Source organism: Canis lupus, chromosome 5 (genome assembly GCF_003254725.2).
Source record: "Canis lupus dingo isolate Sandy chromosome 5, ASM325472v2, whole genome shotgun sequence".
Taxonomy (NCBI): Eukaryota; Metazoa; Chordata; class Mammalia; order Carnivora; family Canidae; genus Canis; species Canis lupus.
In genome coordinates this window covers 24,562,618-24,588,155 of record NC_064247.1, presented here as the reverse complement: position 1 = coordinate 24,588,155, position 25,538 = coordinate 24,562,618, and the positions used below count along the sequence as shown (strand labels likewise).

General features: G+C 42.2%; 1 protein-coding gene across 1 annotated transcript in view; it reads left to right on the top strand.

The window, feature by feature from the left end:
- The first annotated feature begins 13,243 nt into the window (after positions 1–13,243).
- The window catches only part of RAB39A (RAB39A, member RAS oncogene family), a 31,882-nt gene continuing 19,587 nt past the window's right edge, over positions 13,244–25,538 (top strand). The window contains exon 1 of the mRNA XM_025465655.3: positions 13,244–13,633. Coding sequence (XP_025321440.1) covers positions 13,407–13,633 — 227 coding nt within the window. The 5' untranslated portion in view covers positions 13,244–13,406. The remainder of the gene's footprint in view (positions 13,634–25,538) is intronic.

The following is a 25,538-nucleotide window of genomic DNA, read 5'->3' as shown; positions in this document are numbered from 1 at the left end:
CTTGATCTCAGGGTTGTAAGTTCAAGCCCCACGTTGGGTGTAGACATTACTTAAAATCTTTAAAACGTCTCTATGTTTTTAATAAAAATAAATGGATGCTCTTTTGCAGCAACTCCGTGAATGCATTACTGAAGAATGTAGGCTACATTTCAGGCTGCCATTCTTAATGAAATGTTGCTTGAGAGAAAATGTAGTAAAAGCTAAATCATTTCTTAAAGAATAATAAGAGCCTAAGCATTTAGCTCTCGTAAGATGAATAGGTCCTGAACACTCTTTGGTGGACTTCCAATCAGAAATAAATGGCATCTGAGAAGGTTTAGAATTGGAAGAGAGCCAATTCTTTCTCTTTGCTCCCCCTCAATAATATTGGTTTTTGAGCATTTGTGTAGAGAAAAATTTTCTAAATGTTTTAGGTCTGTGATTAGAGGAAAACTTGCTTCTACACTCACAGTTCAGAAATTCCAACAAAATTGCTTTCTTTAATGATCTTGAAATTCATCGTGATGATTTATACCCTAACCTTTGAGTCATTTACTTTCCAGTGATGGGAATCATGAAGTAAGGAAAAACTGAAGTGATCAATCATCAAGTTAGTCACCTTAGCAAAATTGTCAATTTGATAGGTAAAAATTGGGTATCATTGATTTAATTTGCATTTCTTTGATTACTAGTGAGGTGGGGCATTTTTTCAGTGCTTACTGGCCATTTATATTTCTTCATTTCTGAATAACCTGCTCACCAATAGAAATAATCTTTTGATAAGTCAGATGGCAATTTCCACCAGAATAAAGACAAACTATATTTCAGCACCTCTCTTTTCTAATTTGTACCTTAATGATACTGCTTGTAGATGAGTAGATTACAGGTCCCTAGCCATAAAACAAAACAAAACTAACTAAAAGATTAACCTTCTTAAATGTGGATAACTTTTAAATGCTTTTACTAGGGACACCTGGGTGGCTCATCGTTTGAGCATCTGCCTTTGGCTCAGGGTGTGATCCTGGGGTCTAGGATCAAGTCCCACATCAGGCTTCCTGCATGGGGCTTGCTTCTCCCTCTGCCTGTGTCTCTGACTCTCCCTCTATGTCGCTCATGAATAAATAAATAAATAATTTTTTTAAATTTTCTTATTTTTTTATTTTTTTTATTTTTTTTAATTTATTTTTTATTGGTGTTCAATTTATCAACATACAGAATAATCCCCAGTGCCCGTCACCCATTCACTCCCACCCCCCGCCCTCCTCCCCTTCTACCACCCCTAGTTCGTTTCCCAGAGTTAGGAGTCTTTATGTGCTGTCTCCCTTTCTGATATTTCCCACACATTTCTTCTCCCTTCCCTTTTATTCCTTTTAACTATTATTTATATTCCCCAAATGAATGAGAACATATAATGTTTGTCTTTCTCCGATTGACTTACTTCACTCAGCTAAATAAAATATTTAAAAAAATTTTTTTGCTATAACTGATCTGCTATTTTCAGACAAAAATGCTTCTAAAAAGTCAACTGTTCTAACAAATTCTTACCCTTAAAAGACAGATATCAATGTTTAATTTGCTTATCAATTATAAACTTATACAAGTTAACTCCTTGAGTTGCCGACATGGATTTTCATCTTAAATGATTGAGACAGACACGTAGTTTTATCTAATGTAAAATTTTTCCAGGTTAAGCTCCTAAAGTCATGCTTCATTACATTGAACTTTAGGGTCTGAAGACTATTGCATCTTTGTACTAGAATGAATTCGAAACTACTGCTTGGAGATAATCTAGGCTCTACCCAAGAGTATTCCCTGGCCTACCTCCATGACCTTCTAAGACTTTTCTGCCCTCAAAAGAGGCTGTCAATCCTATTCCTAGCCCAGATCACTATTAACATTTATGGATCTACCTTGAACTCCACTCCAGGTACATGTCATTGAGAATGACATTGAACACAGTACTTATCCAAAGTAAGACATAATATTTCTGGAAGATTGACTGAATGGGTTATTCCCCCCGTTCATGCTAATATCTAGGAAAGACCAAACCAGAAGAGAAGTGGACATTGGCCTCTGACAATTCTGTTCTTGCTAAATTAAACTCAGACATGATGTCATTGGCCTACACCTAGGGGGATTGATATGAAACAATCAAACTCACTGGCTTCTCACTTTCTTGACCTCCTCCTCTTTGTAGACATTCTTCATCTATACCACCTGAGGTATCTATTTTCCAGAGTCACGTCCTGAATATCATCACCAGAAATATTACCACCTACTTCCAAATTCACAAATCTAACATCTCAACCTCTTTACTGCCCATCCACCTTCTTTACCCAAGGAGTGCACTCCCACAATCTTCATCTCATTGAGTACCTATCAATACCACTACTACCACCATTTCAATTTATCATTTCAAGTTTTGTCCTCACTTTCTTCTTTACCCACCTTAGGTACAATGTCCTAAATTTATGATCATACATGTAATTTAAATTTAAAAATCCAAGGGCAGGGATCCCTGGGTGGCGCAGCGGTTTGGTGCCTGCCTTTGGCCCAGGGCCCGATCCTGGAGACCCGGGATCGAATCCCATGTCGGGCTCCCGGTGCATGGAGCCTGCTTCTCCCTCTGCCTGTGTCTCTGCCTCTCTCTCTCTCTCTCTCTGACTATAATAAATAAATAAAAATTAAAAAAAAAAATCCAAGGGCAGGGGTACCCAGGTGACTCAGTCAGTTAAATGTTTGACTACCTGGGTGGCTCAATCAGTTAGTTAAGTGTCTGACTCTTGATTTTGGCTCAGGTCATGATCTCAGGATCCTAGGATCTAGCCCTGCAAAGGGCTCAGGGCTCAGTGGGGAGTCTGCTTGAGGATTTCTCTCCCTCTCCCTCTGCCCCTTCTCTGCTCATGTGTGCACACATACTCTTTCTCAAATAAATAAACCTTTAAAAAAATAAAAATAAAAATCCAAGGGTGTATCTTGCTTTAGCTATAGCTTGATGCTAGGAATCAGATGTCATAAGGACCCAGTTTCTTTTCTGGGTTTAAGAGCTGTGCTTCCTCTGTGTTGGTTCCACCCTCAGGCAGGCACTCTCCTCATGATGGCAAGAAAGCTGTATTCACTAGCCTCAAAACTCCAAATCCAACTGAAAGAGAGATTCTCTTTTTAAATAGCTTTCACTAAAGTTCTGAAATTCACTGAGAATCACTGAGACAATGAGCACGTAACATCTCCTTCTGGTTTTCAAGAATGTGAATATGATGCTGGTGCTTCTATGATGGCTTTGGGGGTGAAAACCACATGCGGAGCAGGGCAGAACAACAGTATCGATAGAGCCTAGGTCCCTACCTTTGTAAAGCTGCCCTGTTTGTCCTAGAGAGCCCAACTTCATACTTCCTTTATATGAAGGAGAAATAAATTTCCATCTTATTTAAGCCATTGGTATTTTGTTATTTTTGTGTTTTCTGTCACTCATAGCCTAATCTAATGCTAACACTAATAAATGCAAAATATATGGTGTTGAGCCTGACCAAGGCATTTCAAGAGCTCTGTATAGCATAAAAATGTAAAAAGCAAACAGGAAATAGAAGATGAAGGAAAATCCAATGGTACCGAAGCATATCTGTTATGCCATCCTCAAAAGTTTAAATGTTATTCTTTAAGCAATGTGTATAAGTATATACATGGGGTATTTGAAATAGTTTGAGCTGTACTATGATTAGATTATTCTGTTAGAAAGCTTATTGAAGATCTTTTGGAGTTGAACAAAACCAGAGGAATTGAGTTTGTAACAACTTTGGTATGAGATAAGAAGGGTCAAAGTCAGGGCAACAGTATTGAGGAAGGCAAAGTGTAGACAGATTTGAAAGATATATACAGGTAGAATTGACCAGAGTTTGGTCAACCTGAATAACTTCTGAAGCAATAGAGACAGATAGACACTGTTACAAGACTACAACCAACTGGGCTACCTGGGTGGCACAGTTGGTTGAATAGACGACTCTTGGTTTAAGCTCAGGTCACGATCTCAGGGTCCTGGGATCAAGCCCTAAATCCAGTTCTGCATTCAGCATGGAGTCTGCTTTAGGATTCTCTCTCTCTGATTCTCTCTCTCTCTTTCTGCCCCTCCCCCTGCTCTATCACACGCAAGCGTACAAGCCCGCACTCTCTTTCAAATAAATAAATACATCTTAAAAAGAAAAAATACTACAACTAACTGATATAGAAGTCCAAACAAGCATTCCAGAGGGATAACATGAAAAAAATGCAGCTACCCATTCCAGTAGATTTTTCATTCATCACCCATATATATATATATTTCTCACAAAAGCCCTGAGATTCACATGCATGCTGTGTCTGAATGAATGTACATAGTTTATTGGAGTGTACACATATTTAAATCACTCTTACATGTCAGTAATCATTTGGATCAGTTCTTCCTCTTTTGGCAGGTAAGATATCTGCAGTCTACTGCTTCAGGCAGGCATATGAACTGTAACTCTCTTTCTACAATTCAGCTTTTTCTTTGAGTCTCCATTCCACTTAATGACCTAATGTAGTCATTGAGGATCCCTCCCACCCCGCCCAGACATCACAGGTTTAAACTTTGTCTATTCAGTACTTTTTTTCCCTTTCCATGTTTACTCAGGTCATTTAAATTCCTGGAAGTTGATATGAGCTCACTGTATTGGAGGCTGAGAGTAGAATTAGACATTGGTCCAACTGAAAAATGGCAAAAGCCTTCACTAATGCAAGGGCTAGAATCGTATCTTTTAAGTATAGAGGAGTATATAGAATAAATTCTACCATTCACATGCCCTTCAAGGGACAAATATAACAAAATAAAAATAATGCCTACACATGTGAGAAAATTATTATATTTTTAAAGTGTGAATTGACTTCTGATTCACTTTGGATGAAATGCCCTATTCAGAAAAGAACTGTGAAAATCATAATTTTTTAGGGTATTGAGAATGGCATGAACATATACTTCAAATTGACTTCTAATTTTATGCAATTATTTTAGTTCACTCTATTCATAAACTTGGGAAAAGTCTATTTGTCTTGAACAGTCTCCTAAGACAGTTATATGAGACTAGCTAACCAGTTCAAATCAGAACTTTGGTGCCAATGCAATCAGCCCCTGATTTTGAGAATCAGGTACGGAGGGTAGTGAGGATGTTAATCACTTCATATGGAGCCTTCGGCCAACTGTATCATGACTCCCTGGTAGAACTTTTAGGAAAATAGCTAGTTTTGACATCAAATTTATGATCAAAATTAATCCTTAGTAGGAAAAGATTATACAACACTTAATTTATAAATACAAAACTGTAACTGATACACCTTGTTTGTATTCTCCATACCCAGAAATATTTTTAAATCCCATCCAAAGTCTTCAGTCTTCATATCTGAAATCAAACGTCACTTTTTTTAAGATTGTATTTATTTATTCACGAGAGACACACACACACACAGAGGCAGAGACACAGGCAGAGGGAGAAGCAGACTCCATTCAGGGAGCCTGATGTGGGACTAAATCTGGGGACTCCAAGATCACGCCCTGCGCCAAAGGCAGACTCTCAACCACTCAGCTACACAGGCATCCCTGTTGCTATCTTTTCCATTTAAAGACCCCTTATCAGAGGCACCTGACTGGATCAGTCAGTAAAACAGGCAACTCTTGATCTCAGGGTTGTAAGTTCAAGCCCTATATTTGATGTAGATTACTTAAAAATAAAATCTTGAAAAAGAAAATAAATATCCTTTATAAATTACCCTGATTTTGTCTTCTAGAGGTAACCTTAAGGAAACCTTAAATTTATTCGACAAATGCTTATTGTCTGTTATAATCCAAGTGCTGTGCTAGGCACTGGGATACAACCATGAATAAAACAGTCCCTCTTGGGGGTGGCAGACAATAAGTAAAATGCATATCAAGTTATGTGATGATAAGTGCTATGGAGAAAAATAAAGCAAACAAGAGGGTTGGGGTACAGTTTTGCATATAGTAGAGAAGGAAAGCTTCATGAAGATCTTCAAGTGGAGCTTGAGTGAGGTGAAAGAGCAAGTCATGAAATGAAAGAGCCCTTCCAGAGGGAATAGTGGGAACAAAGGTGCTGAGGTGGCAGCCTGCCTCTCATGTTTGAGGAACATCAAGGAACCCAGTATGTTGTAAAGGTAATGAAGGGAAGATAGAAGATGAGGCCCAAGAGGGAATGAGAGATCAAGGAGTTTGACTTTTCCTGTGAGATAAGAAGCCATTAGTTCCTGACCATAGACGTGACAAGATCTGACTTACATCTTGCAGGATCACTGTAGCTGCCAGGTTAAAATAAAAAATGGTACTAGCATGGCAAGACCTAACTAAATCCATTACAGTAATCCGGACCAGAGCTGATGGCAGCTCAGACCGTGGTGGCAGAGGTGAAAGTGGTGAGAAATGGTTAGAATCTAGATATATTTTGAATATATAACCTATGGAATTTGTTGATGGAATACTTATGCGGGAAATGAGAAAGCGTGGAATCAAGAATGAGATGTTTGGCCAAAGAAGACATGCAGATGGCCAACAGACACATGGAAAGATGCTTGACATCACTCATCAGCAAAATACAAATCAAAACCACGATAAGATATGACCGCACACCTGTCAGAATGGCTAAAATTAATAACAGGTGTTGGAGAGGATGCAGAGAAAGGGGAACCCTCTTACTTTGTTGGTGAGAATGCAAACTGGTGCACCACTCTGGAAAACAGTATGGAGGTTCCTCAAAAAGTTAAAAATAGAGCAGCCCCGGGGGGCTCAGCGGTTTAGCACCGCCTCCAGCCCAGGGCATGATCCTGGAGACCCAGGATCGACTCCCACATCGGGCTCCCTGCATGAAGCCTGCTTCTTCCTCTGCCTGTGTCTCTGCCTCTCAGTCTGTGTCTCCCATGAATAAATAAATAAAGTCTTTAAAAAAAAAAAGTTAAAAATAGAACAACTCTATGATCCAGCACTACTAGGTATTGAGCCAAAGGATACAAAAATACTGACTTGAAGGGGCACATGCACCCCAGTGTTTATAGCAGCATTATCAACAATAACTGAATTATAGAAAGAGCTCAAACGTCCATTGTCTGTTGAATGGATAAAGATGTGGTACACGCACATGCAATGGAATACTACTCAGTCATAAAAAAGAATGAAATCTTGCCATTTGCAACAACAATGTACAGAGCTAGAGATTATTATGCTCAGTGAAATATGTCATTAGAGAAAGACAAATACCATAAGATTTCACTCATTTTGGGATTTAAGAAACAAAACAAATAAGCACAGGTGTTTGGTGAACAACTAAAGTACAATGCTTCCATTTACTGAGGTGCTGAAGACTCAGAGAGGAACAGGTTGATCTTGCTGTTGTCTCACCCATAAACCCTAACACCCAAACTGAGTATATGATATACAAAGTACGTCTGAGTGTTCAGTGTAGCATTCATATAGACCATGGGGACAACAGAAGATGCATTAGACATTGTCTCACTCACTAGCTTTGAAAATGTTTTAGTTTCAAAAGAAATTTTACATCTTGAACCAGCACACCTACATGCAAGTACACACACAGACATATACATTACTGAAACAAAAGTCTCATAAAACAAACATCTTTATTAGATATGATATATTCTGGTATTTTTAAAATATTGTATTTATTTATTCATGAGTGACAGAGAGAGAGGCAGAGACACAGGCGGAGGGAGAAGCAGGCTCCATGCAAGGAGCCTGATGTGGGACTTGATCCTGGGTCTCCAGGATCACGCCCCAGGCCGAAGGCGGAGCTACACCGCTGAGCCACCCGGGCTGCCCTGGTGTTTTGTTTTGAATTCTGGCAGTTACCCCCCAAATTGATTTTATAGCCCCCAGTTTGAAAAACACTGATGTAGATCAACGTTTTTAGTGTCTAGATGAGGAAACAGAACCAGAGAGATTTAGTGACTTTAAAAAGTCTCCATAGTTAGCGGCAACATGGGAACCTCCATGTAGGTCCCCTGACTCCTGGTCAATAAACAACAAAAAGGCTAGATCCTCCTTTCTGGCATTTCTCATATTTTCACTTTCCTTTAAAAATATATACATATTAAAGCAGAATATCCTGAGTAAGTTTAAGTAGCTTTCTTAAATAAATGTGCCCTCCCTATGTGACTTATTTATTAAGCTTAAACTTCTACAAACACTTCTAATTAAAATATTATTTATACTCAGCATAATCCAAATATACTTAAAATTATAAGTATTCATGGATTAGTCAAAGGCAAATCTTAGGGATCATAAAATCATTTTAGTTCATCATGCAGCTCACTGGTTCCATGCAGACTATGCATGTACAGAAGCTCAGGATCATAGAGAATTATGGTTAACAGCTCATTTCCACTCAGTGAGCATTTATAGAGCAACACAATGTGCCAGCTCTGTGTGCTGGGGAAATAACAATGAATTACAATGTAGCCAGCCAGTCAAACCAATAGCCATAATTCAATATGAGACATATTATAGAAGATATGAGATATCATAGAAGTACAGAGTACTCTTTGCTTAACTGCTATGGGAACACCGATGAGTGAAAAATCAATTTTCCTTGGGGATATGAGTGGCTTAGAAAGATTACAAAGGGGAGGTAATATTTGTTGTGGGCCTGGAAGATGAATAGAAATTTGCTGACCAGGGACATCTGGGTGGCTCAGTGGTTGAGCCCTTTGGCCCAGGGCGTGATTCTGGAGTCCTGGGATCGAGTCCCACATCGGACTCCCTGCATGGAGTCTGCTTCTCCCTTTGCCTCTGTCTCTGTCTCTCTCCCTGCGTCTCTCATGAATAAATAAATAAAATCTTAAAAAAAATTTGCTGACCAAATGAATGGTGAAAAGGAGAGGATACAATAACATGGGGGTAAAAGGTATGGCTTGAGTAGCATATCATGTAGAGGAGTCATTGACTAAATCACAGAAGCCACACTCTGGACCTGTATTACATGATTAGGTATTCAGACCTTATCCTGGGGTGAATGAGTCACCAAAGGCACTCAATGTCATAATTCTAGAAGCAATGTGGATCTAAATGGGAGGCCATCATGGAATGAATTCTATCCCTCACAAAAGATGCAAAGAAGTCCTAATGTCTCATACTTCAGAATGTGCCTTATTTAGAAACAGTCTTTGCAGATGATGAAGCTAAAATGAGGTCATTATGGTGGGCCCTGATCCAATATGAGTGGTGTCCTCATAAAAAGGGGGAAATGTGTGGGCAGCCTGGGTGGCTCAGTGGTTTAGTGCCACCTTCAGCCCAGAGCATAATCCTGGAGACTCGGGATTGAATCCCACGTCGGGATCCCAGCATGGAGCCTGCTTCTCCTTCTGCTTGTGTCTCTGCCTCTCTCTCTCTCTCTGTGTCTCTCATGAATAAATAAATAAAATCTTTAAAGGGGGGGGGGGGTCTGTGGACACAGACATGTACAGTGGGAAAATTTTGTGAAGAGACACAGGAAAAAAGCCACGTCATAATGGAGGACTGGGATGATATACCTTCATGCCACAGAATGCTAAAGACTGCCCAGCAAACCACCATGAGCTAGGCAAGGGCCTGGAACAGATTCTACCTCACAGCCCAAAGAAGGAATCAACCCTGGAACACCTTGGACTTCTAGCCTCTGAGGCAATAAATTTCTGTTACTTTAAGCCATTCTGCTAGTGGCATTTTGTTACAACAGCCCTGGGAAACAACATGGAGGTCACTGAGCAGTACAGTCTGAAGTGATAAGAGATTGAACAAAGACAATGACAGTGGGAAGTTCAGAAAAGGTCATAAATCTGAAAGATACTGCTGAGGTCAAAGTCCTGGGATTTGATGATTGGCTGAATATGCCAAAGGAGAGAGAGAGAGAGAGAGGAGCCTAAGATGGGTGCAGCTGTTATTCTAGCTTAATCAACTAAGCATAGTGTCTAAACTACCTTAGACCTATGGAGTCTTATGTGAGATCTCTCCTGAGGCCAGGGACCTTATAGATAGCCCCATGCCTCTTCCTCTGGCTAATAGTATCTAACTATGCTTCTGAGCTCTCATTCAAATCTTTCTTTGGGCTGGTTTCCCAGTTGACTTGTAGCTATGGTCTGCTCTATCTACCTAGTCCCTGTAAGAGGCTTCACTTGACCTGCCTACTTTCCATTTTTGTTTTGTCCAGGATGCTACATATTAGATTATCCCTAGCTCTGCCTTTAGACCAATTCCATCCCTCCCATATACACAGCACAAACCACTAGCCTCCAGATTCGGTACCACCATCTCCCATTTATTTAGGGAGCTAGAATAGATACTAAAGACATTAACCCACCTGTAAAATATAGGAAAGGAAAACATAGCAAGAAATATGATTTCAAGGGCGCCTGCGTGGCTCAGTCAGTTAAGTGTCTGCCCTCAGCTCAGGTCATGATCTCCAGGTCCTGGGATAGAGCCCCACATCCAGCTTCCTGCTCAGCGGGAGTCTGCTTCTCCCCCTCCTCTGGCTGCCGCTCCCCCTGCTTATATGGCTCTTTCTCTCAGATACTAAAATCTTTAAAAAAAAAAAAAAAAGGAAATACGATTTCACTTTTGGACATTATAAAGATTGTATTTTTGACACAAAAGGAAGCCACTGACCAATCCTTTCTCCAGAACTGCTAATACCCCATATACCCCATCCAAAGGGACTGGCTTGCTACATGTTCCTGTCTTGCTGGCCATACATCTTTGGTATAAACACCTGTTCCAAACCAGGCCAACTAGATTGTCTCTGGAGAAAAATGGAAATCGGTCTCTGTATGTGTCTAGATATCTAAGATGGAACTCGAGACAACTATCATTTTCTCTAAGGACCAAGCAGGAGACAAAGCTGGTTTGCAGAGTTAAAAAAGTAAGCAGATGTTAAAAGGAAGTAAATAATCAGAGAGACAGAGACCCACACTGACTGTGCTTCTTTACAGCTTTCCCTTTCCTGGTTCCAATCCCTTTATACCATCTGCATTCCTGCCTGTGGATTGTGTAAAAATACCTCTGTATCTTTATGATAAGTGGATTTGTCTTTTTATATCACCCTAACTGGAGTTTGTTTCAAAGAATCCTAACCAACACAGATGTGTTGAGTTTGAAATGTGTATCCAACACCTAAGGGGAGAGGTTGTTGGAAATGTGGGTCCGAAGACAGAGCAGAAGTTGAGGGCGGACACCTGGTGTGGGTAAAGGAGTAACTGAAGTCACGAGTTGATGAGGTCACCAAGAAGCAGCTCAAAGTAATAGAAAAAAAAAAAAGAGAGGAAGAAAGGAAAAATGGGTCTCTTAATATTTAAGAAACAGACGAAAGAAAAAGGAAATAAAGTATCCAGGTATCCTTGCAGAAAATCCATCAAGGGCTTTAACAGGGATTGATTTATTTGTCTCAAACAACAAGATGTTCAGAGTTGGTACAACAGATCCATGATTCCATGAAGGACTCAAGCTCTTCTCTGTCTCCTACCACTGACTTTAGCATCTAGCCTTCATCTCTATGGTCGCAAGATGGTTGTTAAACCTTTCAGGTAGGAAGGAAAAGCAAAAGAGGAAAAGTGAAGGGCAGTATGGCTGCTGGACCCTTATCAGAAAAGCAAAAGCTTTACCAAAGGCCCTACTTTAAGTCTCATTGGTCAGCACTCTGACATTGGCCATCCCTACTTAGAGAAGGACTAGAGGAGGACTCTGGATAGGAGCTGCGACACCCAATCAGCTTTTAACAACAGATTATAATCAACCAGAACTACCGGGAGGTGAAGAATGAAAGCTACAGATAGATGTTGGGGCAGCCCCATAGGGGATTTAATAAAAGTCCCTGACAACCTACCAAAAGCGGTTCCAGAGGGACACCTGGTGGCTCAGTCAGTGGAGTGTGGGACTCTTGAGCTCCAGATTGTCAGTTCAAGTCTCACCTTGGATTTATAGTTTACTTAAAAATAAGATATTTTTAAAGCAATTTCATTAAGTATGGAGAAGGCTGCTGTTGAAGACTAACTGGTGGATGGAAAATGAGTACAGATGGTTCTTTCCTAAAGTCTGAAAAGGAGAATAATGGTGGGAGTGAAAATCTAAAGAAGCATAAGGTAAAGTTCTGTCTGGCTTTAGGATTTGTGACTACATGAGCATGTTTATAGGCTGAGGAGCCCAAGCGATTAGAGCTATACATAGTGTGATAAAAAGATCAACTATTGGGGAAAAAAAGGCAAAATCCCTTGGGTGATGGGGATTAAATGTGATATTGAAAGTGATACCTTTGTCTCCAAAACAAGAGAGGAAGATAAGGATGAACGACAATTGTGCAGGTTCGGTTATAGGTATGAAAAACAAAAAGTGTAGTTGTCGAAAACTCTTATTTTGGCAAAAATACACTTTAAAAGTGTTTTTAAGTTTCAAAAGCTAGACCGTAAATTCCCCATTCCCCGATTTGAAGAAAGGCATGAAGCAACAGCAAGGTCGCATCAGAATTCAGGTGCGCTTATCTATATTTGGATCCCGGATCTGACTTGGCGAGGTAGAGACCCCTCCAGCGTGAGCATCTCCACATTTCACTACCCCCCCTCCCCGGGGCTGGGAGACCCGGAGAGGATGCAGCAGCCCCCGGCATTCTTCTCACTATTCCGCGGCACAAGGAGTGAGGACGGTACCGGTGGAGCAGGAGCCATGGTCAGAGCGCTTGCTAGAAGCATCCAGAACTTGCTCTGCAAATTTATTTCGATTCTGTTCTTCGCTCCTTCACCTTGAGCGCGGCGGCGGTGGCGCCGAGCGGAGCGAGACAGCAGCACGCCGTCGTGGGCACCTGCAGCGGCCCGGGACCGCTCTGGTCCACGGAAGGAAACGCAGCCGACGGGGCCGCGGCATGGCCTCCGCGACTCGCACGCGCCCCGCCACTCTGGCCAGCCCCGCCACTCTGGCCACGCTCGCAGGAAAACGACTCTCACTTTTCATTGGCTGAGCCTCGCGGAGGGGGAACCCTTCCTTCATTGTCATTGGCTGCCGCTGCCGTCACGTCCCCTCGCCACACCCACCTTCCCGGCGGCGCCCAGGGAGCGTCGGGGGAGAGAGAGTTCCCGGGGGCGGGGCCGGGAGTCGCGCGCATCCAGCCCGGGGCCCCTCCCTCCCCCGTCCCTCCGCCCCGCGCCGCGGCCCCCGCCCCGCCCCGCCCCCTGGCCCCAGGCCCCGCCCCCACCCCGGCCGGGGCCCGCCCCTCCCTCCGGAGAGGGCGGGGACCAGGCGGCGGCCGCAGTCGCCGGAAGATGCTGGAAGCCGGCAGGCGGACGGCCGGGCGGTGCTGAAGGGACAGTTCCCGCCGCCAAACTTGCGGGGCGGCGGGAGGGCGGCTGCGGCGGCCCCGAGCCCGCGGGGGGCGGGAGCCATGGAGACCATCTGGATCTACCAGTTCCGCCTCATCGTGATCGGGGACTCCACGGTGGGCAAGTCGTGCCTCCTGCACCGCTTCACCCAGGGCCGTTTCCCCGGGCTGCGCTCCCCCGCCTGCGACCCCACGGTCGGCGTGGACTTCTTCTCGCGCCTGCTGGAGATCGAGCCGGGCAAGAGGATCAAGCTGCAGCTGTGGGACACCGCGGGGCAGGAGCGCTTCAGGTAGGGCCGCCGGGACCCCGGGGGACCGCCCCGCCCGGCTCGGAGGCGGCTCCGGCCCTGCCCTCTCCAAAGTGCAAACACTCCGCCACCCTCGCTTCCCCTTCGCCCCTCCTCTTCCAGGGACGACTTCCTCCTCCGCAATTTCTCACTTCTTTCTTTGGCGCCCATTTCCTGCGCCTTGCCTTTCCCGCCTGAACAGGGCCCCCCCCCACTCAGGACACCCCCACTGCGGGACCCCCCCCACGACAGGACCCTCCCTCACTGCGAGACACCCCCCACTGCAGGACCCCCCCCGACTGCGGGACCCCCCCCACGCTGGGACACCCCCCACTGCAGGACCCCCCCCCCCAGGACGTCTCCCTCTTGCCCGGCTCTGCATGCCCCTGGCTCTGTCTGCCGGTGCTGTGATCCCCAACTCTTCAGCACCCCTCCCCCTGCTGCCTGCTCCCCAAACTCGGCGCCCCTCGCCGCGCACACCCCGCCCCGCCCGCCCCTCTGGGCTCCCCTCCCGCGCCTCTGCCCCATGCGGCCCGGGAGAACTGCAAAGTGGGGTCCCAGCGAGCCGGAGCTCCAGCCCAGCCTGCTGCATGAGCTCATTGGGCCCCGTTCGGAGAGGGAGGAGGATGCGGTAATGGTTGGAACACCTCGCCCCACCGAATGTGGTCATCAGAAACGCTGGGCCATGTGACCCGTGGGAATGTGTCTTAGGGAGCAGCTGGATGGATTATCGGGGGCACAGGCACAGCACGAGGGCGGGGGGTTCCTTGTTTGTGTAGTAAGGGCTGAGTTGTCTTTAGAAGTTTGTCATCATTGGTGGTTTGGTGGAGAAGAGAGAGACACTGAGATTTTGTCACGAACTTTTTCTTTATGCTATCTGTAATGGGTGCTTAACGTTCCAGGGTGAGCATGCATCAGAAAATGCGATTTGAATAGAGAAGGAGGGATCCAAATGAAGAGTCTCCTTCTATATATGTTCATTCAGACCCCGAAGGAAGGATTTTGCAAAGAACTCATGTTACATAAATAAAAACTAAATGCAATTTGTATGCATTTCCTGGGTGTTTGAGACTGAACCGCATAATAAAGCATATTTCAAATTCCTAGGATTTGGGAACACTTTTTTTTTTTTTTTTTTAGAGGAAGGTAGGAAATCTGATATACCATGATGTTTTGGGTTGCTTGTTTTGTTTGTTCTTAAGACTGCATTGTCACCTGAAACTCACTTAAGCAAGCATTTCGCAATCTTCAGCAAGTACTGTTTGTGAAATGCAGTAGTCCATGAGGGGCCTTCCCAAACATGGCTTCCCCTCACCAGCCCTAGCCAGCGTCCCTTCCAATGAGATCAGCCTACTCCTGTGAGGATGTTCCAACTTTTAAAGTTCTGGCTTTCATTCCCAGCTGCACACGGATTCAGACAGATGATAAGTGAACTGCTTAGCTTGCTTATACCTTCATTTACTCCTCTATATGAAGAGGAAAGATGGTAAGGCCAGCCCTTCTGAGAGATGTTAAAGGCTACTCTTAAAGCTTTGAATTGTACAATACCTAGAATTCCTTGAAGAATTTTATTTTTCCTTTTCAAGAATCCTCTTTTAGTTAAAATGGAATTTCACGTTTGTGATTCTCATCTGTAAAATGGGGTCATAAGGGTCTCTTAAGATTCCTTCTAGTTTTACCATTGCAAGATTGATTGTAAATTCCTTCACTTGTCATCTCAATCAAATGCAACAAGATACTTTGTGGCCCAGGGATGCCTGGGTGGCTCAGCAGTTGTCTGCCTTCGGCTCAGGCCGTGATCCTGGAGTCCCAGGATCCAGTCCACATCGGGCTGCTTGGAGCCTGCTTCTCCCTCTGCCTGTGTCTCTGCCTCTCTCTCTCTCTCTCTCTCTGTGTCTCTCTTGAATAAATAAATAAAATCTTAAAAAAAAAAAAAGCATTTACAATAGGTCTTATTCTACCTTTTAAAATGAATATAATAAAAACATATTCTTTATGCCTTAAACTTCTAAAAACTAGTGGGTTGCAACTACAAGAAACATAAGTAGCAAAATCTTACTGTATTATTTCCTAAAAAGTAGACCCTCAACTTATTGACAAGAAGGTAAAGGATAATTCATTTGTTAGACTTTAAAGTTCTTCCTGCTAAATAGATCATTGTTTTTTAATGCCTTTGAGCACATGTAAATAGTAATTTGTTTTATATACATTATTAAAACCAAACAATACCTCTCCCATAATAATACAAGGACATTTAGGGAATGTTTACTGACAATGAGTCATGTTTTATTTTGTCTGGCTCTTTACCAAAGATATATTCATAAATACATACATATTTCAGTAGCTACGTCCAAATACTTGGTTTTCTGTTTAGCAGAATGTTTCACCATAAAATTACATTTGAAACAATCCTTGTTAAGCCATTCTGTATCTTTAGCAAAAAAAATTGATACTTCTTTGAGTAGTAGATTTCCTTATACATTTTATTTCTTAGAAAGATACTCTAGTTCATAAAGATATTAGTCATATCATATCATTAGGAATTCATGGGAAATTTTATATTTGAAGGCTTATTGTTGATTAGATATAAATTAGCAAAAAGGAATCTGCTTTAGACAACTAGGCTATAGCTTGAAAGCATTAAAAAAAATAATGAGTGGATAATTATGTCCATACTTAGCCTTAGTTTTCTTCCCCCTCCACTTGAGATATGACAAATAAAGCTTTAATTTTCAATGTTCAGATTAACACAGCTAGAAGACAAGAATTACTTGCAAAAAGTAAGAGGAACCAAATCAAAATGATAAAGGTTTACAAAAATAATTTATACATATGAGCACATAAATTTTAATGTTTTTATTATGTGTGTTAATGAGGGTAAATGTCAAATTACTGTATTAAAGAGAGTCAAAATTACAGTGCCTTCATTAAAGATAAAATTTATTTCTCTGTGTCTAAGAGTCTCAAGGTAATTGGTCTGTGTTGGTGGAGGGACTCTGCTCTGAGCCATCATTCAGATACTTTTCTTTTTAATTTTCTGCCAACCCTAAAATATCATCATCTTCGTGAACACTGTGTTCCTACACATCGGAAGGAAAAAGAAAAGCTCTAAATCAAGCAACGTTCCCTCTTTTTTTAAAAGTAGGCTCCATACTTAATATGGGTCTTGTACTTACAACCCCAAGATCAAGAGTCACACATTCCACCAACTGCTCCAGACAGCCAGACAGCCAGTCACCCCAAGCAATATTCTTTATAAGCAAGTGAGACCACTATGGTACAGATCACTTCAGCTCGAAGTACACTGAGAAGAAATTAGTTACAAGACCCCAGTTTGACTGGGCTACCATGTGCCCATGAAGAAGGGAAGGTGGATCTGGCATTGTGGGCTTTGCAGGGAAACTAGCAATCACCACTTTTAAATTTTAATCATCACAGTGGACAAAGTTTAGCAGGAAAGGAAGCAAGAATATCATATGACACAGCATCAATAAGGATAAATATTAGAAGGTGCTAGAAGGTTGGAGAGCATCAAATATAAGAATATAAATTTTAAACTTCCCGTAGAAAGCACTTAAAGCAACATGAAGATAAAATGAGATAAAGAAGTGGCAATGTTGGCTGTAAGGATAGAAAACTTCAAGTCTTCAAACCAGATTTTGCCTTTTATTTCTTGTTGTCTGATCTCTGATATGTTATAGATATAGCCAGTGATTATAAAGCTCAGACATAAAGAGAATAGTATCCTCCTGGTGCAGTGCTTCTCAAACTGTGTCCTGCAGAACAGTTAGCCCTTGGGATTCTTTTTAAAAATGAATTCTGTGACCAGGTAAATTTGGGAATCCCTGTATTCCGTGTAACACTCTCTTAGAAATTGATATCAAAAGCTCTCAGAACTCTTGCAGCAAGGAAGCCTGTTTAACTTTGATTAAACCATCATGTCTCAAGTTTATTTGACAGGCTATTTTTAAAATGTAAAAATCTATGATAACTCATGTTCAGAGGAGTCTAACCTGAGAGAAGCTCTGGTGATGAGTTGCTGGAGTCCCATCCTTTGAGCAGAATCCCTGACCTGTTGAGGTGTAGAGCAATGGAAGACCTTCTGAGGTTCCTCAGCCAGCTAATTAACTTGGCAAAGGGCTGTGACTCATATGTGCTATCTAAGGGACAGCCCTGCCCTTCACTGGCCCCCCAAAATCTGAGGGTGGCCTCGAACTAACACAGTGAATATTCAGGGGCTCTCCCTAGCCTTCAGTCTGCCGTGTTATCTCCTTTGACTCCTCTTCTGCTGAGTATCTTTCTCCTCCTTTTGTGTCCTGCCTCTCTTTCAGCTGCTGATTTTTATTTTTCTATTACCCCACTCCTCTGTCTTTCCCTCTTCCCTTTCCTCCCACCCTCCATCTTTTTCTCTCCTCCCTTCTTAGTGCATCTCTTACTCTCTCATTTCCCTTCATCTATTCCCTGGCTGCCTTCTGTCCCTGTCTTCCCCTGCCCCTTCAAAACATTCATATGAACTTAATGTTGAAAAGTAGCTTAATTTATGTTCTGTTTTTGTTTGTTTGTTTGTTTGTTTGTTTGTTTGTTTTAAGGGCAAACAACATGAAAGTTTTATATTTCTCCTTAAGAGAACTTTTTTTGGGGGGACTACTGGATGAATCAGCGGTTGAGTGTCTTCTTTCGGCTCAGGTCCTGATCCTGGAATGTGAGATGGAGTCCCACATCAGGCTACTTGCGGGGAGCCTACTTCTCCCTCTGCCTATGTCTCTGCTTCTCTGTGTGTGTGTGTGTGTCTCTCATGAATAAATAAATAAAACTTTAAAAGAGAAAGAACTTTTTAATTTATTGATTGGTTTTAAAGATTGATTTATTTGAGAGAGAGAGAGCATGCCCACAAGTGGGAGGAGGGGCAGAGGAAGAGAGAGAGCCCTCAGGCAGGCTCCCCACTGAGAGAGGAGCCCAATACAGGGCTCGACCCCATGACCCAAGAGATCATGACCTGAGCCAAAACCAAGAGCCAGATGCTTAACCGACTGAGCCACCCAGGGGCCCCTTAACAGAACTTTTAAAATCCCTACACGAAAATGGTTTGTTTTTTGATTCCTACCCTCTTTATTGCAGTTCATAGTCTTCAATAGAAAAAGATTTTTAGGTCCTGGATTGAAAGGTTCATAACTGCATATGTTTCAGAGCAGAAATTGTTGGCAATTAAGTGCCATAGTCATTGCCGTCGTCTCCTGTCGTTCAAAGTTTTTAGAAACCATAAAATCAACACTCTATTTGTGTTGAGTAATCAGATAAAATAATGTCTTGGTTAAAATTACTTGTGTTGTAAGTAACAGAAATCTAGCCAAATATGTTTGGGTAATAGGGGATAAATCATAAATGACCCAGATCTCATGAATGACAGAAGCTCATGGGACATGCAGGTGTCTGGAAGTCTGGGAACCCCAACAGCAAGCCTTTGTGGGTTTTCCCTCTGGTTCTCTGACTCTGCCAACTCCCAGTTCTCTCATGTCTGAGCCTCTACTCAGATTCTGGGAAGAAAATAGTCTCATGGGCTGCTTGACAATTTCATTTACTCCTTATTGACTACAGCGAATCAGCTTTCTCATAAAGTTTAAGATACATATTACACAGATATAAATATACTAGGTATGGATCATGTGTCATACAATGGAAATATATCTACAAGGATCTACTTTTTGGAAAAGAGAAATTCACAGAAGGAAGTGAGCAATCATCCCCCAAAGTATTTCTTTTGTGGTGTATCATGGTAACATGGTATATGAGAAGGAGCCAGCATCATTTCTACCAGCTGTAGCAGGATGTGAAGCGATGACACATGTAGCCAGACATATTCTTATTCTGTAAAGATTATTTTTTTAAAGATTTGTTTATTCATTTGAGAGAGAGTGAATGAGAAAGAGGGCAAGCAGAGGGAGGGGTCAGAGGGAGAAGCAGGCTCACCGCTGAACAGGAAGCCCAATGCAGGACTCCATTCCAGGACCCTGGGATCATGACCTGAGACCAAGGCAACCAACTGAGCCACCCAGGCGCCCATATTCTGTCAAGACTACTACTGCCCTGTCCCCTCAGGGAATTCAGCCCATTTTGAGTGACTATATAGTCAACACAATCCAGAAACTAGCTAGTAATCTGCAAAATCTGTAATTATCTTTCTTAATGTCTTTTTTCTTCAAAAACTCAATGAATTTAACCACAACCTCAATGCCCTATTGGTATATGAAGGTGACTGTACCTCCTGAGCTAAACTAAATATTGTTCCCCAGAGGTCTCAAGGTCTTGGGTGAACAGTAGGCAAAATTACAAAGTAAGCAAGGTGCATTCTTGGGGACCCTTTGGGCTTCCCCACTTTTCTTCCCTTCCATATTCTGGGTAGCAAGACCTTGACCTATTCATCCGTTCTCCCTCACATCCCTTAATAGTCTATCTTAGCTTCAGAGACAGACACATGATTATTAATGTTTGAAGACAACTTAATAAGGGTCTTGCTGGGAGTATTTATATTCTAAAGGAGGATGACCAGTTACCGAGGGAATGCCGCCTCATCTTGATGCTTCTTTGAGGGCAGAATCATAGATGATGTAGCTGGTGAGGGGTGGAAAATGCTCTCTTGATGCTACAGGGATGACCATCTCTTCTGGCACAGGCCCCATATTTTAGCTTTCAAAACAAGGTGTAGGAAAAAAAGTACAGAGATTACCACAGTAGTTTTCACTTGAAGAAAAGCACTTTGCTCAGTCTGTGAGAAAGAGAGGAAATTTCTAGCCATCATTAGGCAGTTTGGCTAGCATATACAGATTTCTGAACATTAACCTTTCATAGCCATGTTACTTAAAAGTTTAAAGATTTTAAACTTTCTTGGGGATGCCTGGGTGGCTCAATTGGTTAAGCATCTGCCTTTGACTTATGTCATGATTTTGGGATCCTGGGATTGAACCCCACATGGGACTCCCTGCTCAGGGAGGAGTCTGCTTCTCCCTCTGCCTCTAGTACTACCCCCACTTGTGCTGTCTCAGTCACTATCTCTGTCTTTCAAATAAATAAAATCTTAAAAAATAATAACTTGGGCAGCCCCGGTGGCTCAGCGGTTTAAGTGCCACCTTCAGTCCAGGGCGTGATCCTGGAGACCCAGGATCAAGTCCCACATCAGGCTCCCTGCAAGGAGCCTGCTTCTCCCTCTGCCTGTGTCTCTGCCTCTCTCTCTCTCTCTCTCTCTCTCCCTGTGTGTGTGTGTCTCTCATGAATAAATAAATAAAATCTTTAAAAAAAAATAATAACTTTAGTTAACCTAATCCTGACTGACTTAGAGGAATCTTCTTTCTTCTAGTCTGCTCTGTCAAGCAGTGGAAAAGGTGAGCCACCCAACTGATACTGAGGTATGCACACACCAGGGAACAGCAGAAATTGCTTTATTTTTTTTTTTTTTCAGAAATTGCTTTAATAAGGTATTTTAATTCTTTCCAAAACGAAGTACCTGCAAAGCCTATACTTTATGATTTTAATAAATCTCTAAATGTCAGAATGTTTTAATCAATTCTGATAATATTATAATTCAGGGAAGTTCACTTTAAAAATTACCACCCCACACACTCTCTCTGGCTTATCATGAAACATCTTATAATGGTGGTAAAACATTGTTTTCTGAAAGGAATCACTTTATGTAATAAAGTACTGATTTGACCTTCAAGAGTTTCAGAAAAGCATGAAACAAAGATCAAAGTATGTTTTAAATTTACAAATGTATTTCTAGTTTAAGCTGTGAAAGAGTTTCAGAGTACAGGTAAGTGGTTCTGTGTTGATTGCTACCTGGCATATTTTAGTTTGGCTTAAAATCTCAACAGCATTCTCAGAAGTGTTCTTGAAACATAGTGAAGGTTTTCTGTGTTCCTTCCTATGGTAGCAATTCATTTTTAACTTAGGAACAACTTGCTAAAGTTAAATTACTTTATTACTGACAGTAAGACCATCCACTGGGTTCAATAGCAAAGATATGAAGAAGCTATAAAAAATATCTCAGTGCCAGCTCATCAGGCTCCCTGCAGGGAGCCTGCTTCTCCCTCTGTCTATGGCTCTGTGTGTCTCTCATGAATAAATAAGTAAAATCTTAAAAAAAAAAAAAAAAAAGTCTCGGTGCCAAAAAATACTGAAGTGACAGAACAGACATTTCTCTTAGGCTTGTTTCTACCTCGCTAACATGGTGAGTGCATCAGAAATCATGTGTGAAAGTCTGTGTCAAGCCACGCCCAAAAGGTCAGCAATGACTTTTCTTGGCAAAATGTGCTCTTTCACTAGGCTTATTTTTTTAAATTTATTTGTTTTTGTTTTAGTAACCTCTGCCCCCAATGTGGGGTTCAAACTCATGGCCCCTGAGATCAAGAGTTGTGTGCTCTTCCAACTCAGTCAGCCAGGCCAATTTTTTTTCTAATTTTTGGATGATTGGTCATAGTTTCTTCTTAAATTATCTTCCTGGACTAAGAATGTTAGTGTGGTTTTTCTTTGATTTTTTAGTTGTTGTTGTTGTTTCTAAGATTATTTATTTGAGAGATAGAGAGAGAGAGAGCAGAGACCAGGGCAGAGGGAGAAGGAGAAGGAAAGCCAAGCAGACTCTGTGCAGAGTACAGAGCCCAATGCAGGGCTCATTTCACGACCCTGAGATCATGACCTGAGCTGTAAGTAAGACTCGAACACACAATCACCTGCGCCCCATAGGTGCCCTTAGTCTTTCTAAATGTATTTTATTTTTGTAGGACTTAGTGTGTTATAGCCCCACATAGATAAAACTTAGGGACAGCTTTAGTGACAGATTCCTGCCTCAAAATGCAAAAGAGTGGCCCAAATGGAACCCTCTCGGAGAAGAGACTAAGAAAGAATACTCCAAACAGGAGTTAGATAGATGTTAAGAACTTCCTGGCATATTGAAGAAAGATTATAATTTCTTAAATTCTAGGCATTGCCTCTTGTTTTTCTTCAGTGTAGTGTTTTTCAGAGTGATGTTAATAGGTGTAATTTGAGAAGTTTCCTTGGTCAAATAGTTTGGGAAATGCTGGGCTGTTGCAGGATTTCTCAGAGCTTTTAATATATAGTTATAATTATAGACATTGTGAATACCCAAGGTAGGTACGGTGTTTCCCTAACCCAGAGTCCTTTTACATAGAGCATTTTAGGAACTGATAGGTTGGTAGGTAGAGCATTTTAGGAAACAATACTTAAAAAAAAAAAAAAAAGTATTGGCAATACCTTAAATTTTAGGAATATATTTGAGAAGCTCCCACGGTTTCTTCATTCATGTGATTCTCCATGTCTTTTTCTGGTGCTTCTGGGTATGATTTTCATCAGGTTTCTCTTTTAAAACTCTTGCTATTTTAGGAAAAGATCCAGTAGCTTTTGAGAGTCCCTCAAGTTTTGTGGCCTCATTCAAAATTAAGAGGTTGATCTTCTTGCCTGGCTTCTAGCCACTTGTCACACTTTTACAGTATCTTTAGCACTTGTTCTAAGCACAAAATCTCCCAGGTAGAATCAGTAGAAAAACTGGAAAAAAGGTTAAAGGAGCGAGTGGATGGAACTTCTTAATTTTGGATTTTTTACCATAGAAAGGCTTTAGGAAAGCAAATGTTGGGCAGCCCTGGTGGCTCAGTGGTTTAGTGCTGCCTTTAGCCCAGGGCCTGATCCTGCGGACCTGGGATCAAGTCCCACATCAGGCTCCCTGCATGGGGCCTGCTTCTCCCTCTGACTGTGTCTCTGCCTCTCTCTCTCTCACTGCGCCTCTCATGAATAAATGAATAAAATCTTAAAAAAAAAAAAGAAAAGGAAAACCAATGTTTTTTTTTAATTTATTTTTTATTGGTGTTCAATTTACCAACATACAGAATAACCCCCAGTGCCCGTCACCCATTCACTCCCACCCCCCGCCCTCCTCCCCTTCTACCACCCTAGTTCGTTTCCCAGAGTTAGGAGTCTTTACGTTCTGTCTCCCTTTCTGATATTTCCCACACATTTCTTCTCCCTTCCCTTATATTCCCTTTCACTATTATTTATATTCCCCAAATGAATGAGAACGTATAATGTTTGTCCTTCTCCGACTGACTTACTTCACTCAGCATAATACCCTCCAGTTCCATCCACGTTGAAGCAAATGGTGGGTATTTGTCATTTCTAATAGCTGAGTAATATTCCATTGTATACATAAACCACATCTTTATCCACTCATCTTCGATGGACACCGAGGCTCCTTCCACAGTTTGGCTATTGTGGACATTGCTGCTATGAACATCGGGGTGCAGGTGTCCCGGGGTTTCATTGCATCTGTATCTTTGGGGTAAATTCCCAGCAGTGCAATTGCTGGGTCATAGGGCAGGTCTATTTTTAACTCTTTGAGGAACCTCCACACAGTTTTCCAGAGTGGCTGCACCAGTTCACATTCCCACCAACAGTGTAAGAGGGTTCCCATTTCTCCGCATCCTCTCCAACATTTGTGGTTTCCTGCCTTGTTAATTTTCCCCATTCTCACTGGTGTGAGGTGGTATCTCACTGTGGTTTTGATTTGTATAGGAAAACCAATGTTAACAAAGCAAATATGAGGTGAAATTTAAGAACAATTTGGTAGAATAGATGGGTAGACTCTGAAAAGAGAATTAAAAGTGAAAGAGAAGATATGGTTAGTTGTATAGCAGAGGACCATTGGCAGCAAAGAAAATTAGTGAGAAAGTGGGGAAACAGGAGTGTAAAAGAAGCTGCCGAGGGTTGTCTGGCTCAGTCGGTGAAGTGTCTGCCTTCGGCTCAGGTCACTATCTCAAGGTCCTGGGATCGAGACATGTTGTCTGGCTTTCTGCTCAGCAAGGGGTCTGCTTATCCCTCTCCCTCTGCTACTCCCCTGCTTGTGTGCAAAGCTCACTCTCTCTTTCTCTCTCAAATAAATAAACAAATAAAATGTTAAAAAAAAAAAAAAAGCTGCAGGGGTCAGCCACACTGAGATCCACATGCTGGCCACTTTAGTATATAAATAATTGCAGCCACAGGACCAGGAAAGAACAGACAGGTGATCTGATAACAACAGTCTCAGTTTTCTTTTCTTTTCTTTTCCTTTTTTAAGATTTTATTTATTTATTCATGAGAGACACACGGAGAGAGGCAGAGACGCAGGCAGAGGGAGAAGCAGGCTCCATGCAGGTAGCCCGATGTGGGGCTTATCCTGGGACTCCAGGATCACGCCCTGGGCGGAAGGCAGGCACTCAACCACTGAACCACCCAGGCATCCCCTCAGCTTTCAATAATACAGTCAATGTCCAGAAAGGCTTTAGCTTGCCCCAGAGAGATAGCTCCTCAGCAGTTTTGCTCAAGGACCCTTTTCTCTTAATTCCATCTGTATTCAGTTATCTTCTGCACCATGCCTCCTGTCATGATTGAGAAGAGTTTTATTGGCATATTGTGCAATTTCTGTCCTGAAAAGTATTCTGTTTGCACACAGTCTCCCCCTGCTCCTGTCTTCTCTACACCCACATTGATTAACCTCTCCACCCAAACCATTATTTTACTGCTATGTTCAGAAAACAAAGGGGAAATAGCTTGACACAACAGTAGCAATAGTGATCACTGACAGCAAACATTTGTGCCCACACTGACCCTTCCTTCCCCTCCATGCAGTACTCAGGGATTGCACTGCTACATTTTGTGGCAGGAGTCAGCCCTGCCGCTGCTGTGGACAGACAGACTTGTAGGAAGCATCCCACCTTGTTAGACAAGGAGAGCTGTTGAGTATTGGCCAAAGCTACCAGCAAACATTGGCTCTGGTGTCCTAAAATTTCATACGTGCTGCAGAGTAGCTTTCCAGTCCTTAATGCTGTCCCATTTTTTTTTCTGAAGAAGTTGAAATCAACTAGGATGATTT